This window comes from Vicia villosa, unplaced genomic scaffold, assembly GCF_029867415.1.
Source record: "Vicia villosa cultivar HV-30 ecotype Madison, WI unplaced genomic scaffold, Vvil1.0 ctg.002321F_1_1, whole genome shotgun sequence".
NCBI classification, from domain to species: Eukaryota; Viridiplantae; Streptophyta; class Magnoliopsida; order Fabales; family Fabaceae; genus Vicia; species Vicia villosa.
The window spans coordinates 228281-247162 of record NW_026705894.1 but is presented as its reverse complement, the minus strand read 5'-3'; the positions used below and the strand labels follow the sequence as shown (position 1 = coordinate 247162).

General features: G+C 35.1%; 1 protein-coding gene across 1 annotated transcript; it reads right to left on the bottom strand.

The window, feature by feature from the left end:
* Positions 1 to 1233: 1233 nt before the first annotated feature.
* On the bottom strand, positions 1234 to 1686 carry LOC131638477 (uncharacterized). Its single transcript, XM_058909035.1, has one exon. It carries the CDS (start codon positions 1684 to 1686, stop codon positions 1234 to 1236), a length of 453 nt encoding a protein of 150 aa, XP_058765018.1.
* Between the last annotated feature and the right edge of the window lie 17196 nt (positions 1687 to 18882).

Below are 18882 nucleotides of genomic sequence, written 5' to 3'. Positions count from 1 at the left end.
TTAAAACCCTAAATTAGAAACTTTTGGATTCGTTGATTTCTGATCTTTCCTTGATGAACCATAATCAATTCTTGATCAAATGGTGAATGATACTTCAATATGAGGATGTTGACAAAAAACCAGGAGTTTTGACTGTACTTTGACCATAGTTTCACTTTTAGGTCAACCAGTCGACTATTGATCGTTTGGACCATTGAGTGGGCAATCTTTTGATTCAAGGCTTGAAACTGGGTATGAGGGTACTTTGAATCGTATGAGAGATCATGGAACCCACTTGAGGTATCAGAAGTTAAAATTCCTTGATTAAATCAGAAACCCTAATTTGGAGGTTGTTGTTCAGGAGAGAGACTGCATGCTTCCTTCTTGTGTATCTTTGAGCATTTGAAAATCAGATGGACTGAAATATGAATAAATATGTTGGGCAAATTTTGGGGTATGACAGAATGCATCTGACTTACAAGCGAGAAAATACACCCAAGCCTTCCTACTGTAATTATAATTGATGCAAATGAAATACCTCTTGTTTCCCTCTAAAAACGGAGAAATCGGACCACAAATATCAGCATGAACCAACTTCAATTTTTCCAACGCTCTCCATGTACTTCTCCTTGGGATTACATCTCGATGTTGTTTCCCTTTCAAGCAATTTGTGCACACAACTTCACCCTCCGGGAAACTTGGCAAGCCTCTCACCATGCTTTTTGTGTTCAAAGTCTTCAACCCTTTGTAGCTGAGATGACCAAATCTTCGGTGCCAGAGGTGAGCCACGTCTTTGGTGTCGTCGGTTGTTTCTTGGAAACACTCTTCTTTGCTTTCACTTTTGATTGATTAAGTGCTCGAAAATAACACAAACATTCAATTTGCTGCCTTGTTGGTTTGGAATACCAAACCCTTTGTGCGGTGATAAATTTGACACTCATTTGACTGCATTAGTACAACAAAACCCCTTTACTATAGCTGCCCAACACTAATAAGATCATTCTTCAAACCGGGAACATAATAGAAATCCCGTACAAGGTGGTTTACTCCTTTTATTGTCAATCAAACACTTCCTTTTCCAGAAACATTCATGCTTGAATAATTTCCCAATCTAACCACCTTGTTGAACCCTTCTTCTAACTCACAAAAAAGTGAAGAGTCACCACACATGTGATTGCTGCACCCAGAATCAATATACCACATAACATCTCGATCGCCTCCAAGCGTGTCGGCATACGCCATTAGCACCATCTCTTATGATTCCTCCAAACCAGCATAATTTTCTTGGCACTCGTACTGGAAGTGTCCAAGCTTATGACATTTGTAACACTCTATTGTTTCCTTACTCCTCGGTTGGCTGCCCCTGCCTTTGATGTGTCCCCGACCTCCTCGAAAAGTAGCACTTCCTTGCCCTCTTCCACCATAGCTCTCTTCATAAGTTACCTTCAAATCATGTTCCTTTTCTCCACTTACTTTGAATTTTTGCTCATGAACGAGCAGAGAACTTTGCAAGGCATCCACAGATAGTTGATCTATGTCCTTGGCTTCCTCAATGGAACAAACAATATAGTTCCATTTCTCAGTGAGGGTTCTCAAAATCTTCTCAACGATCTTGACATCATCCACATCTTCTCCATGATTCCTCATGTCGTTTGCAACCGTCATTGCTCGGCCAAAATAATCAGTGATCGATTCACCTTGCTTCATTGCTAAGACCTCAAAGTCCTCATGTTGTTTTATTCTCTATTTATTTTACTGCATTTCACAAGGAATAAACAGTCATTTCCAGAACTTCTATTTGCTTCTACTATGTTCATGTTACATCTAACATTCTGGTATCAAGAGCAGTGACCTAAGAGATGGGTTCGGAAGAAAATTTTGCAGCAGCCTCCATTCCGAAGTTCGACGGCGACTATGATCATTGGAGCATGGTCATGGAGAATCTCCTTTGATCCAAGGAGTATTGGGATGCTGTTGAATCAGACTACACAGAGCCGAAGAGTAGAGATGGGATGACGACAGAGCAAATAAAGAACTTGGAGGAGATGAAGCTAAAAGGATTTGAAGGCTAAGAATTACTTGTTTCAGTCGCTTGACAAGTCAATTCTGAAGACGATCACGCAGAAGGAGACATCTAAAAAGCTCTCGGACTCCATGAATTTGAAGTGTCGAGGCAATGCTCGAGTGAAGAGAGCTCAACTCAATCACATCTTTTATTTAAGAGTATTGTATATCTTGTTCTTTGTTCCGAGATGCCTATAACAATACATGGCTTTGGACTCTCGAATAAAAATGATACATTTTTTTTATCTTTTTATTTAGTTATCTTGGGAAAAATCTTCTACTATAAAATTACATTATACAATTTTATGAGTCTTTTTTCTTACTTATTTTCCAGAGCATCTCTACAATGCTTCTACGAATATTTATTCGTTTAGTAAACAAAGTATTAATTATTTATGTACCTCATTACTATAAGCATTTACTCAACAAAATCTTGATACGTGTACTTTTAAATGTAGATAGATAAATATAGAGAATATCTCAATCCAACTCTTAGGTAGTTAGTGAAATTTTATTTTTTTTCTATTTTTAGAAGTGTATCCACAAAAACACATTTTTTTTTATTTAACGTTGAATTGTTCTATAGATACATCTACATAACCGTTTAAACAACATTAAAAAAAAATACTATCGAAAATACACCTCTAAAAATAAAAACATTTTTAAAGATGCACGTGAGAACTCCTGAGTGGATAAAAGATTATCTAGTTTGGAATTATTTAAATGCAGCGCTTCAAACAAAATGGCATAAATTAATTAAAGAAGATTGTGTCAAATCAGGAATGAAAGGTTCTTTCAAACCGATAACCCTCACGAAATTTTCAAATACTTCACATTGCTAAAATATTTTATAAAGAAACTTGTATATGAAAAGCCACAGCTTGCACATGGCAATGCCACCCTTTGATACAGTCGTCCATTTCATATAAATATATAAATTAATTAAATATCTTTACCTATAAGGATTGTTTAAAATGATGCACACTTATTAAGTATAATAATTTTATAATATAACCATTTTATTTAATAAGCCTTTTTTTCAATAGTAGGTAGCATGATAGTTATGTAAGTTGACATACAACAAATTAAAATATGTTTGTGAAAAAAACTAATCAGTATTCTAAATTGAAAATTAATATAAACAAAAAGAAATATTCTAAATGTAAAACAAAGAAAGGTGTTTTGAAAACACCTTTTCTGCCTCCATCTTATGAATTGCCATGTGTTCAAAATGGAGTATTTGATGTTAAAAAAAAAAATTTTACTACGATATATTTTTCCAACTCCAACTATGTTGACTTATTTTTCAATCATGGTTCAACTGTCTTCTGTCCTTTTTGTTTTCACTGCAACCAAAATGCAGTCATTTTAACACTCTCTTCCGCATTATTCACTTTGCAAATGTTATACTGCTTTTGAGAATGCATTATTATGTTATACCTGTTTTTTCTCGAATCCCATTTTGTTCTTCATATTTCTTTATGCTTTTCATTCTTCTACCATTCTCATTTCCATCTTCAACCGTCTCTCTTAAAATTGCCCAGCCTTTTGAGTGAATCAAATACATCACCAACAAAAAGGAATTGTGGAAGATAGTTGTGAGGGTTGTAAGAACAAGTTTTGGTTATGCATCTCGCCTTATGTTTTGATGATAACATTACATGATATCTTAGAGAACAATTGAGTATTCTAACGGTTTCTGTCTAGTGTGTAGCTTTTGCTAACAGGTTCTGACTCTGAAGAAAAGGCGTGTGACGTCATCAGGTTTCGAACTCAACATATTCTGACTGTGGAAGAAACCAGTGGTGTTTACAAAGACTCAATCAAGTTCTATAATGCTTCGGTAACAACGATTCTGATGAATGTTAGTGATAGAGCTTTTGATCGTGATTCTTGTGGAAGAGCTTCAAAAGACTTCTTTAGCTCCGAGATTGTGTTGTCCCAAGTTATGAAGATTCTGATGACAAGGTTTTAAAAGAATAAGTTCTGAAGATTCTGAAGACAGATATTCTGAAGACCAAGTGCTGAAGACTATGAAGACAAGGCTCTGGATGAACAAGTTCTGAAGACTCTGAAGATTTAGGCTCTAAAGATTCAAGTTTTGGTCCTTCTAAGCATGCTTCATCAACAACTATCAGAAGCGTCTAAAGATTAGAAAATAAGATCAAAATTCGTTTATGTGAGGAAATAGTATGAGGTACAAATGCTTCCATTACCTGGATAGGGTGGCGCAAGACTTGTACTATGGTACTGTGTTGTCCACCATTTTTTCACTGGCCGTTATGGACAAAATAACCGGAATTGAGTATTCCAATTCTAATATTCAAAGGACTTCTTGTTGGCTATAAAAGGAAGACTTGGAAGATTGAAGAATAAGATAATCGACACTACAAAACTTACGCTAAAACACTGCACAATTATCTATGATTATTCTTTGTATAATTTTGTAAAGCAAGTGAACTTTTGTTCGTTAACTTGCAGCAAGTGAGCTTTTGTACATATACTTGCTTAACACTTTTGTGTTATTTGATTGTATCCAAATTTGTGTAATCTTCTTTCAAGAAGCATCTTTGTAAACACAACTTTTTGTATTCTACTTGTAAGTTGATAGTTGCTTGAGAGACTAGGTTATCGTCAGATTTCTTAAGAACACATTGACGGGTAGTCTTTGTGGTTTGCAACACTGACAGTTGGTCTTTCTTGGGGTTCTGTAATCAGTTCAGTTATAGTGGATTAAGTCTTTGTTGAGAATGTAAAATCACCTTGGCAGGTAGATTGGATTAACTTCATTAACAGTGAACCAGGATAAAAATAATTGTGTATTTTATTTTTGTTCTTGTGTTCTTTGTTTTTGACTTGGGAAGAATTTTATAGTGTTCCTTGAAACCTAATTCAAACCTCCATTTCTTGTGTTTCACCCACCTTCAATTGGCATCAAAGCTCTAGTTCTGGTATTATTTGTTTATAAAAACACTTAACTGTGTCAGATAAAGATCCAAAAAATTTCTGTGAAGCACTATGGCCATTCCACCACCGCCTGCACCAGTTATCAATGAAAGAGATCATTACAACGTCAAACTTATAATATTTGATGGAGAAAGATATGATTACTAGAAGGACAGGATAGAAAGTTTCTTTCTTGGTTATGATGTTGATCTTTGGGATATGGTAGTTGATGGCTATGAACATCCTGTTGATGCAAGTGAGAACATTATTGAAAGAACAAGAATGAACAATCAACAAAGGAAAGAGTATACGAATCATTATAAAGCTAGAACCATTCAGTTGAATGCAATTTCTTATATTGAGTATGAAAAGATAACAAATAGAGACTCTACTAACTCTATATTTGATTATTTGAGAATGACTCATGAGGATAACGCTCAAGTAAAGGAGACCGGGGCTCTTGCCCTAATTCAAAAGTATAAATCCTTCAAGATGGAAGACGATGAAACAATTGAGAACATGTTCTCAAGGTTTCAAACTCCTGTTGCAGGATAAAAGGTTATGAACAAAGGGTATTTGTCGCTACCGAGAAAAATAAACACAGTCGCCACTGAATTTTATTTATCCCAACAGGGAAAGGAAAATATCAAGAAATCCTCAAACAGGGAAAGGAGATGGTCTCGCAACCAAACTTGGATCTGGGAGTCGATTACGCAAGGGGAAGGTATTAGTGACCCTCACGTCCATGGTACTCCATGGGATCCACTCTTGTTGTTCTAATCAAATAGTGTGTGTATCTAATGCTTACTTTTTAAGGAAATACATGCATTAATTATTAAGGGAAAAAACAAAAGGTTTTTTATTATTGAGCTCACTAGGATATCCTTTTATGAAAAGGTTTTTCAAAAGGAAAAGACCCCTAAGGCAAAAAGAGTTTGCATTTGTTGAGTGCTTTTTGGTAGGAGAACTATCTCAAGTTGTTTCCTGAGGAAAAAGATACTTGAACATTTCCTCCTTTAGTTATAAAAGTGTTTAAGAATTTTTATGTGTTTTTGGATTTTTTATCACAAAAGAGTTTTAGTCTTAAATAATGGAAAAAGAAAGAACAAAAGTCTAAGGGGGGACTTGGGTCCTACTTGTTATCATGCAAAGTGTACTTAAGGTTGAGTCTTAAAAGAATATTTATCCTAAAGTTATCATGCAAGATGACCCTAAGGTTAAGGATACAAGGGAAATCCTAACTATGTGGTAATGCTTGGATATCAATCCTAAAGTCTAGCTCAATACAATCTCAATCAAAGGATTAAGATGAATCAAGACTTCATAAGGGAGTATGCTATCACACACAAGCATAGAAATAAAAATTTCAAAAGCATAAGGTAACAACCACAAATAAATCTCAAGTACTTAAACAAGCCTTAAGAACAAGCAAAAATGTCAACCTAGAGGTAACTACCCACCCACAACTTTGAGTACTTAACCAAGACTCAAGATAAGTCAACTTAACCAAGTATGACTCAAACAATCTAACCTTAAGCCTATCAAGAACCTAGACTAAGGAACAAGTATAATTTATACGTAACCACCAACAACCATCTTAAGTTCTTAACTTAGACTCAAGACAAATCAAACTTAACTAAGTAAGACTCATACAACCACAAATTAAGCCTAAACAGACTCAAGACAAACCTAAACACTTAAAAAAGTATTAGGAAAACAAAACAACAATCCTAAGCTTCTAGGTAATCACCTAATCTTAAAAGCATGTGATCAAAACATGGCATCGAGATTAACATCAAAAATCAATAATACAAGTCCTTAAGGAAAGTGTTAAACATGTCAAGAAGAATCTCATTTTTAAACCCTAAGGTTAACAAATAATACATCTCAAAGAACTCAAGTCAAGGCATACAAGTCATGAGGTAAAAGATGATTTCACATCACAATCAAATTCTCTAAAGAACAACCAACATGGAAAGATAGGGTCACACCCCTTGATAAAGCAAGGCATTAAAACAATTAGACAAGATTCACCAATCAACATGTCTTCAAATGGAAATGAATTTAAAAACTTCAAGTTGTAATCCTAAGCATACATTAGGTTCTATTCTACCCTAACAAAGGTGTGATTGCAAGTGCAAAAGCAAAGCATCCAAGTGTTTAGACATGAAACAATGATCAACAATTATTCATAAATAAGTAATTCAAACAATTTCAAGTTGTACTCTAAAAATGTATTAGATTCTATACTACCCTAACAAAGGTGATTGTAAATTGTAAATACAAGGCACCAAACAAACATCAAATAAGATTGACATACTTTCAAAAGAAGAAACAAACTTAAGTTGAACATCTAATTCAAAGTATCAAACAACATGTCAAAGCTTAAAGGTTATCATCCTGGAAAACTCTCATCATTTAGCTCAAAGGATCTCATGGCATCATGTGCACAAGATTAACAAACAACTAAAAGTTCAATCATCAAAGTAACAACCCTAAAGCATGCTTCTAATTTAAACTTCTGAAGCCACACTTCAAGTGTCAAAGCATAGTATTAATAGCAAAGGACAAACACCAAAGCACAAATAAATCCCCTAAGATTCATACTCCTAAGAATTAGGCACTTTGGCTCAAGACCAACCAAACAATCTCAACAAATGAGTAAATCAATCATGCATCTACTACCATGTTATCAACTTAATCAAAAAAGAAAGTTTCAAACACAATATGAATAGGTCAAAAGGTAAACACCTTAGCATCATTCAAACCCCTAAGGTTCATACTTCTAAAGGTCATGCATTATGGTTCAAGATATACCAAAACTATCACACCAAAGGAATGAAACAATCATATATCTAATCATTAACATGGTATCAAAAATTAATGCACAAGAAATTTTTAAAACATGAGAGGAATAGGTCAAGAGGTAACTGATAAATGCTTAATTCATGTAAAATGTCCTATTATAACATAGCATTTATCTTACTTAAATTGCAAGTTCCCCAATTATTGAATAAAATTATTATTGTGCAAGTTTATTTTGCTTTGTTATCTTTTGTGTAGGTTTTGGCCCTTAAAGAAAAACAAGAAAACAGGCACGTTGCTAAGCAAAAGTTGCATTGAAAAGTTTGCTTAGCGAACCTCCAACAAAGTCATGGCAAGAAAGTTTAAATTCATACAAACAGACAATTCGCTAAGCGAAGGTACAGCGAGAGCCCGATTCAATAAGCGAGCCATATTTCTCTTAGCGAACCCAAGATAGAGGAAAAATCACCCAGTTCGCTTGCAGCGAAGAACAGCATAGGAAAGTTCGCTTAACGAACTATACTTCGCGTAGAGAACTTTGGGGGTTTGAAAGATATTTAAAATACTTAAGGCTGAAGAAAGGTAGTTCGCTAAGCGAACCTCACATCGCGTAGTAAACTTTGGCGGCTTCATAAAGGCGGTTTAAAAGGCAGACATAATGGACAAGAAACACATACTTCGCCTAGCAAAGTAAAGTTCGCGTAGCGAACACAGACGGCCAGAACTGCTATAAATATAGCATAACTCAATTCAGTTGGGATATCCAGTTTTGATCATTGTAATACACTTTGTAATATAATAGAGGTAGTAATAAAGGAGGTTTTAGGAAGAAAGAGGTGGATACACATCAAGAGTTGGGAAATCGTCGTTGATGTCGCTCCAACTTAATTCTTCCATTGTTCATCATGCTACCATGAGTAGCTAAATCCCTCTCTCTTTGAGATTGGTCAAAGTTCACCAAAACAAAATGTATTTACTTTGATAATGGCGTTATATGCAATTTATGTTTGAATCATTATTGATGTTATCTTCGTTTTATCGTCTAAGATAACATCTATTAAACTCTAAATTATAGACATAGATTTAGATTTAATATTCACTTTAAGTATTGAACCTTAATGCTACCGTATTATTTAATAGGCCGAGAAATCTTCGATTAAACCATAAGGTAGAATTCTTATCAAATGTTTAGACATAAACTTAGTTTGTGAGCAATACGTGATGATAATGAAACATGCCTAAATTGTGTAGAACTGATCTGAGATTTGCATATTGAATCGGTGAATGAAAACCAATTCCCAACAAGTCTATTCCTTGAAACTTATCTTTAGTTTGTGTACTTTTTACTTTTCGTAACTTAAATCATACATCTTGAAACTTTTGCTTAGAAATATAGAAATTGTTGAACGGTTTTGATATCGCCTCAATCTTTGTGGATACGATAAACACAATACTTACACTTGATTTTACTACAACATTAGTAACCAACTAAGCATTATTCAAACTCCTAAGGTTCCTGCTACTAAGGATTGGACTTTAGACTTATAAGACCTAAACAATCAATCACAATGAATGGACAATTAACCAAGTATTCAATTATTAATATGTGGTCAAGATTTGGCATACAAAGAAGTTTCAAATTGTAATATGAATGAAATAGTAGGTGGCAGAAACTTGACAAAGAAGTTCAATCCAAACATGGCTCAAAGTCAAGAAGAAGTTTCAATTGAAACATGCTTAAGAATTAGGTCAAAACATTGAGCATTCATCAACAATTTATACCTCAAAAGGATTCATCACAAGCATGACAAAAAATATTTTAGAGCCTCAAAACTATGGGTTATTTAAACATGGAAAAAGCTCAAATTATAGGTCAAGAAAAGTCCCCAAAATTATTCCACAAATGCATTTAAAAATGTAGCTCAAACACAAAGTACAATCATCACTTAGGCACAACGAAATGATTCACCTAAAACATAGCATGGCATTTATCAAAATGTCAAAATAATAATGCAACAAATCATGGGAAAGTCCCTAGGTAGGATTCAAGAAAGATTGCACAAGTGCATCTCAAATCATTACACAAACTCAAAGCACAATCATCAAATATGCAAGGAATCGAGGCTCAATAAAACCACCTAAGCATGACCTCGAATTCATCTAAAAAATGCATCAAGACCACATGAAATACCTAAGAATATATGTGTCTAAACATGGTAAAATATTTGGCTCAAAGAGGTTTTAACCAAGGCATCACACAAAGCTCACAAGAAAGCATCAACAACAAAGCATACATTTGACAAAAATGACTCTAATTAAATAAAATAATATGGGAAAAATAAAATAAAAAATATATAAAATAAGATGAAATATCAAAGTATTTAAAATGAATATTTACAATTTTTTATCATGTAAAAGTTTGAAAAAAATGAAAAGAAAATAGAAATTGAACTAATGCTGAGATAAGGTGCAATGGAGTAAAAATGAACTAAGCTCAGTTAAAATGCGCTAATGGGCTCAAAAAAGTGGGGTGTGGATAGGAAGCGTGTTATGCCCAATTCTAATATTAATCCATTTATCTGATTTAAAGCCAGTTAATAAAATGAGGAAAATGACATGGCAAGTATTATCATGCATGGACCAATCACATGTCACCAACGTAATTCATTCAAATTTGAAAACATGAGCCAACTAAACCCTAGATTCTTTGTAACACCCCAAATCTACCTGATAATTATAAGCGAAAATCAGAGTATTATAAAAACTTTCAACAAACAATGCGATGTCACATTTCCACTTATAACAACAAACAACCTGTAATTTATTTAACAATGATACATAATATTCGGAAACACAACTTTATTCAATTGAATCCAACTTCTACTTATAATTTTGAATCAACTTAGAAACATCTTTTATACAACTGAAACAACTTTTAAACAACGAAGTACTTAACAAAATTCCAGTTAATACTTCCTTCAACTAAAATAAATGTCAACTTAGAATACAACAGTTATAACATAATAACAACTATCCCCCTAGTGCTACGTATCAGAGCCAGACCCTCTTGACTTACCATAGAGCAACATAAAGACTTCATAAAATTACGTCGAACTTCCACAACTATTCTTGAGTACATGCCCATTTCCCATGGTAGGAGAAATATCAGCAGAAGGGGTGAGATATCTTACAATATAAAGGAATGCATGATAAATAAAATAGGAGATATAGATCATACATAATTTCACCACTTCATACAACAATTACTACAACTTCACAATTTATCAATATAATACAGCTTTTATCACAACCAAACCATCAACAAAGCAACTTTCATCACAATTTCGTACAACAATAAATAACATATATAACCAGCATCGTGCATCTATTATCAACAATCTACACTACAACATTGTTAATAGCACAAATTCATGGAATTTAGCATGAACCCTAACATTCCCAAAACTACGAAATTGAAAGAATAGAGAAAATCCACAAATCACAACATCACCCACTCACAGGAACCTCTAACAATTTCATAAAACGTTCAAAAAACCATTCATCAATTTCAACATTCATCAACAACATCAAAATTGAAATTCTCACACAGACATGGATATTCAATCATGAAGCCTAATCTCTACCATACCCATCATCATGCCAACCATTAGAGAGTAAGAACCCCACCCTTACCTTAGCAATTTTCTTCAACAGCTTCTTCTTCTCCAATGGAGTTCTCCTCTTTATGCCCTAGCTTTCTCCTCTCCTCTCCAAAACTCTTCTCTTGTTTCTTCCTTCTTTCACAAATGCCACTTTTTAATTCTTTTTCCCAATTCCTTCATTCCAATTAAACATATAATTTCATTCTCTTATTGGGCTTAGTATCCATACCCTCCTTTTACTACCACCAACCACTTAATAAGCCCATATAGAATAATCTAATAATTATATTAATATTATTACCAATATTAATCAACTAATCAACCAACATCAACATAATAACTTATATACACATATTCCAACAATTCACAACTTCACCAATTAATTTGAAATAATTTAATTAAATAATTAATTAAATTATCGGGGCGTTACATTCTTTCTTCTCAGGCGAGCAAAGTCGTCGTTCCAGAGCTGGCACGGCGGAGAAATTTTTAGAAATAAGAAATATCACCGCTCTCCCACTCGAGTTCCCCTCCTAAACTTAAATATGAACTTCATTTTCATTGATCATTGCTCGAACAACATGAAATGAACCACGGACATAAACCCTAACTGAACAAGAACTCAAGAATTCACCATGGATAATGCATAACCAGAGCCTATTGATAACATTAGGACTTCGGTTCATGTCCTAACATTCTCTAGCAACATTAAGAACCTAGAATGATGTGTATAATGAGATAAAATGGAGCTCTGACGATTACCTAACGGAGAAGGTTTGTTGCCTCTTGAAAATGCATAAAGAGCTCACCAAAAGATGCAGAGAGCTTGCATGAACCTTGCTGAGTGCATATAGAAGCTTAGTTGGTCTTGAATCTTCTTCTAAATCTCCAACCAAGTCCAAAACATTTGAGAAGATGATGAAGTTGCACTGAGCATTTTGGTGCATCCAGATAAAAATGGAGGTATTCAGAAGTTCATGTACATCATGGAGATGAATATTTAATCAAAGAAGATAAGAGAATGTGATAGAATGGTAGAAATCGCATTTCTGGTTTTTGTGAGAATGAGAGAGAGTTTATGAATTCGGAAATGGAGAAATGAGTAACTGAATTAAGTTATGGCTTGATGGATGTTTATGTATTGATGCTAGAAGCAGTTAGAGGTAATTATGTGGCTCAAAGTTTGTTACAGCTAGCTAATAACTTTTAAAGCTAGAAAAAAAATGGAAGAATGTACATGGAGCTCAAGCCTTTAGCTGCAACATTGAGGGAGGTATTTTAGCATTTTTTTTCACATGAGGAAAAGGTGTGGTAAGCAATAGGCGTGAGCTGGCATAATGGTATGATGCAAACTTAGTCACCAAGTTTTCAAAAGATGCTTTATGGTATTTTTGGCCAATTATTAATAGGTGCATGAATGGTATAATATAGGTTGGTTCACTTTGGGCAAAAGATGAGTGATTTGAATCATGGATGCAATGGTATGGTGATGATGCATAAGCAAACAAAATATCATAGCACAAATTGAACATGAATGGTGATGTTGAAATGTTGATGATCCTGTGCCCATATGTGCCTCTTTGTATTAATGTAACTTGATGCATGATGATCCAAACGAAGGAATCCTGGTGACAAATGATAGATTGTGGGAAAATGAAAAACTTTCATGTTGGACACAAGTTGAAATGATGCTTGGAATATTCTTGAATCTGCCCTCAAAGTTAGGCCCCTGAACAGACCTAAACACTTAGAAAAAATCTAAGTTACTTGGCCAATTCTATCAACTTGATGTCATGACTTCCACTCTACTTTTCTCCCTTTTATCAATAGATTTTTGGCTCAAACTTTCCACCATAATATAGTCTCAAATGCCCTATTCAAAAGCAGACCCCGCATGTTGAAAATGGATGCTTTAGCAATACACAATTCATCTTGAAAGTCATGCACTTAATCATGTTGAAACACTTTGAAGATTTTCTAAGTCCTTTGACCATTGCACAACTTTAAAGTCTCAACTTTAGCAACCAATATCTCTTGATCCATGAAGCTTTTGAGTTCAAACCTTTTGCAAACATGTAGTATTACACAAGAACTTCAATTATAGCCCTTGATAAAAAGTACATTTAATTTAATTAAATAAAATATAAATCAACATTTCATGTTGGTTTTCTACAAAACTCAGGGATAAGATAATTTATAAAATAAAGGCGAAATTTTGATTCTAAATAAAGCATAAATTTACACGAGTTGGGAATCGGATCTCAAATTTTGAGCTACATTTCCTGTCGATTTTGTACAAAATCGAAGGATAAGATTAAACTTTTAAAAAATGATGTGTTTTAGGTCATTTGACTTCAAATTTTCATTGGTTGAGGTGAAAACTTTATCATGAAATAGATTATTTATAGGAGAGAGAGAGAGAGAGAGAGAGAGAGAGAGAGAGAGAGAGAGAGAGAGAGAGAGAGAGAGAGAGAGAGAGAGAGAGAGAGAGAGAGAGAGAGAGAGAGAGATAGATAGATAGATAGATAGATAGATAGATAGATAGATAGATAGATAGATAGATAGATAGATAGATAGATAGATAGATAGATAGATAGATAGATAGATAGATAGATAGATGAGATATGGGAGAGTAGAGATATAGAGTAAATAGAGGAGAGATGCTAGAATTGATTAATTAATTAATTTGTACAAGGTATGCTAAATAAATTTATTAAAATTATAATGACACTCTAGTGCAGAAACTAAATAGACAAATAGGCATAATTTATTTGCAGAAACTAAATAGACAAATAGACAAATAGACTTATAGACAAATAAGCACTCCATTGTTAAGATTAACACATATGTCAGGGTTAATTTGTGGTTAAATAATACACTTATAAAATTTCTCACAATTTAATTGTGACTAATTCCAGCTTTCTACACAGAGGCATCCAAAAATTTAAGACAAAACTGATAATAATATTGGAATATAATAATAAATAAAATATTTCAACGAGTGAGATGTATGAGATAAAGAGTAAAGAAGGATATCTTGAAACATAATAATAAATAAAACATTTCAATAAGAAAGATGTTGAGAAAAGGATGCCTTGATGAAGAAAGGATAAATTGTTTCTTTGTTATCAAGAAACACACAAGGGTAGAAAAGATGATAAACAAGAAGAACAACAAGGATTGGTTATAACTGCTACTCTTTCCTTTCTCTTTAAAACAAGATTACAAGTTACAAGAATAACAAATAACCCCCTCACCCTAAATTAGGATTTGCAGTATGCAATGATAAGAGACTAGTATGCTATTTATGATAAAACCTAACATACTAACTAATGGGCTTTTTCAAAAATACCCATTACAAGCCAACTTAGGGTACAAGTTAACTTAAACAGTTGGACATAATAAACAGGCCCAATTCGAAATAATAACAACCCTAGCATTTCAACAACCACATACTATAACACACTTCGACTACACTATGTAGGTCTTCGACACAATCTCTGTCAAACCAGAAGCTACCCTTCGACACACTAGAGTTTGATCCAATTCTCACAAATCTCCACATTGGAACAAACTCTATAACATCAAAGGACAAACTAGCTTTCTTCGTGCAGCTTTATCAACTGCATACAGTGGAAAAACTTGCAACTCAGCAATGTCTTGGTGATCGTATCAGCAGCACTGTGATCTATCGAAACCTTCAGCACTTGGACTTCTCCACGCTTGATTACTCCTCTGACAAAATGCAACCTCACATCGATGTGCTTAGTTCGCTCATGATATGATGGCACTTTGACTATCGCATTTAACAGTGATACCTCGACCTTGAAGTTTCATCTCCTTCGCAAAATCATCAAGCCACAATGCTTCTTTCACAGCTTCAGTTAGGGCAATATACTCCGCTTCAGTGGTTGATAGAGCAATAACTTTCTGAAGTGTTGCTTTCCAACTAATTGTTGTGCCAAACATAGTGAAAACATATCCAGAAATAGAATTTCTAGAATCCATACAACTTGCATAATCAGAGTCGACATATCCTTCAATTACAGCTTTACTATTTTCACCCAAGGCTCCATCATAAATTAGGACCCTGTTCAGAGACCCATTTATGTACCTTAAAATCCACTTCAATGCTTGCCAGTGAGCCTTTCCAGGATTCGCCATGTACCGGCTTACAAGACTTACTGCATATGCTATGTAGGGTCTAGTAGAGACCATAGCAAACATCAAAGATCCTACTATATTAGCATATGGAATTCTATTCATATAAGATCTTTCGACATCAATACTGCAACACTGATCAATACTCATCTTAAATAGAAGGTTTGTTAGAGTCACAACAGGCTTTGAATTCGACATACCAAACTTGTCGAGAATCTTCCGTAGGTATGCCTCTTGAGATAAGCATAATTTCGACTGCTTTCTATCTCTTCGAATGTCAATTCCAAGAATCCTTGATGCAGCTCCCAGGTCCTTCATATCGAACTCCTTATTGAGTTCAGCCTTCACCCTCTTTACATCTTCAACATTGTTGCTTGCTATGAGAATATCATCCACATAAAGCAACAAAATAACAAATGAATTACCAGGTAGAAATCTGAAGTAAACGCAATGGTCGAACTGACTTCTAATGAAACTTATGCGTGCCATGAACTTGTCGAATCTCCTATTCCACTATCAAGGAGATTTTTTTTTGTCCATATAAAGATATCTTTAGCTTGCACACATAATCTTCCTTCCCCTTTTTGACATACCCTTCAAGTTTCCTCATCAGGATTGTTTCATCTAGATCACCATACAAGAACGCAGTCTTCACATTCATTTGTTCCTGTTCAAGATCAAACTGTGCCACTGTGGCAAGCAACATTCGAATGTACATATGCTTCACAACAGGAGAAAACACATCATTGAAGTCGACACCTTCTTTCTGAGTGAAACCCCTTGTGACCAACCTTGCCTTATATCTTTTCGACGCCACTCCTTCGATTCCTTCCTTAACTTTGAAAATCCATGTACAGCTGACTAACCTTGCTCTAGCAGGTTTCTTGATCAGTTCTCAGGTGTGATTATCATGAAGAGATTTCATTTCATCATTCATGGCCTTCATCTATTCAGTCTTATTTCGACTCCTCATAACTTCCTTATAGTCTCTAGGTTCTTCGTCTAGAACCTCACTTGCAGAGATTAAGGCATAAGCTATAAGTTTTGCATACCCAAGTCTCTGAGGTGGCTTGATGACTCTTCTCGACCTATCTCTTGCCAACAGGTAGTCATTGACAGTTTCCTCAACTTCCTTAGCATCTTCTACTTCTTCTTCAACTTCATCTGGAATATGCAATTCAGCATCAACTTGCTCCACCTCAATATGAATCTCTACCTGTTCCAGCTCTTCGTCAAATTTTTCTGCACTTCGATTAACATCATCAATTTTCTTAAAGGCCATTATAGCTTTATTGAAAACTCCATCTCGACTGGTGATACTCCTTCTGTGACCTGGCTCTAGGCACCATAGCCTATAAGCTTTGAATCCTTTAGCATGTCCCATGAACATGCCTTCCAGAGCTCTAGGTTCGACCTTGTCTTGCCTAATGTGAGCATAGACTACGCAGCCAAATACTCTAAGTATGTCAAGATCAGTTGGATGTCCCGACCAAACTTCTTCAAGTTTCTTCATATCTAACGTTGTCGATGGAGATCTGTTTATCAGATATGTTGCTATCGAAACAGCCTCAACCCAGAACACCTTCTTTAACCTAGCACTAGTCAACATGCATCTAACTCTCTCCAAAATAGTTTGATTAAACCTTTAAGCCAAACCATTTTACTGTGGAGTACCTACAGTAGTTCTATGCCTTGCAATACCAGAGGCAACACAAAAATTATCGAATGCCTCATTGCAAAACTCAAGGCTATTATCAGTTCTCAACCTCTTGACCTTTCTGCCAGTCTGATTTTCGATCAGAGTCTTCCAATATTTGACATTCTCAAAAGTTTCATCCTTAGTCTTCTGGAGAATACCCATAATTTTCTAGAATAATCATCTACTATGGATAGAAAATACCTCACTCCTGAATGTGATGGACACCTTGCAGGCCCCCAATGATCAGCTTGGATATAATCAAGGGATCCATGTGTTCTTTGTTTGCCTTTGTTGAACTTCTCTCTGCAAGATTTTCCAAGTACATAGGGTTCACAAAACTTCATTTTTTCGACTTTGTCTCCACCAAGCAGATTTTGTTTCCCTAATTCGACCAGACCCCTTTCACTGACATGGTCCAATCTCATGTGCCAAATTTCCGTCTTCAACAAAGGTTTTGTGGATGCAACATTTGTCAAACCACTTAAAACTTCAGCCTCAAGGGTATACAAGCCTTGTTTCTTCACGCCTCTCAAGACTTCCTTTGACCCCTTCATGACTCTTAGGATACTTTTCTCTCCTTGGAAAACATATCCTTTCTTGTCAAATTCACTAAGAGAAATCAAATTTCTCTTTAAATCAGGAACATACCCAACTTCATTCAACAACCTTATTGACTCATCATGGAGCTTGAATCTCACAGATCCAACACCTGCAATCTTGCAAGCTTTATTGTTTCCCAGCAATACAGATCCACCATCTTGATCACATAGTTCCTCGAACAAGTCTTTGTTTGGAGTCATGTGCCAAGTGTAGCCTAAATCCATAACCCACTCCTTACTCGAGTCACCACTTGAAAGCACAAGAGCATCACATGATTCAAAATTATCTTGAACAATGGCTCCATTGCCATTATCCTTACCTCCATGATCTTTCAGGCGTTCAGGGCACACCTTTCTTATGTGACCCTCCTTCTTACAATGATAGCATCGAATGCCAGATGCTTCGCCACTGTAAGACTTCTGCTGACTTTTTCCCTTCTTCTTGTCGAACTTACCATCCTTTCGCAAGAATTTTTCTTTAACGTTCAAACCTTCACCAACAGTCGAAGGTTTATGCTCCTTTAGTTCGTTCAAGTCTTTAGAATACAGGGCTGGTTGAACTTCTTCAAAGGTCAGGGACTCCCTTCCATACAAGAGAATTTCTTTGAAGTGAGCATGTGATCGAGGCAAAGCGCATAATAGTAACAGCGCTTGATCTTCATCATCGATCTTCACATCAATATTTTCAAGATCAAGAATCAGCTTGTTGAACATATCTAACTGCTCATCCAACACTTTGTCTTCAATCATCTTGAATGAATACAAAGCTAGCTTCAGGTAGAGTCGATTTACCAGCAATTTGGTCATGTACAAACTTTCAAGTTTCACCCATAACCCTGATGTCGTCGTCTCCTTTGATACCTGCCGGAGAACCTTATCACCAAGGCTCAATAAAATTGCGATGTGTGCTTTCTCCATCATAGTCGTCTTCTCTCTTTCTGTTAACGCAGCGTCCATATTTGTCGCT

Excerpts from the sequence above, each read along its gene's own strand:
- LOC131638477 (XM_058909035.1), bottom strand. The coding sequence starts at position 1,686 with ATGAAGCAAGGTGAATCGATCACTGATTATTTTGGCCGAGCAATGACG.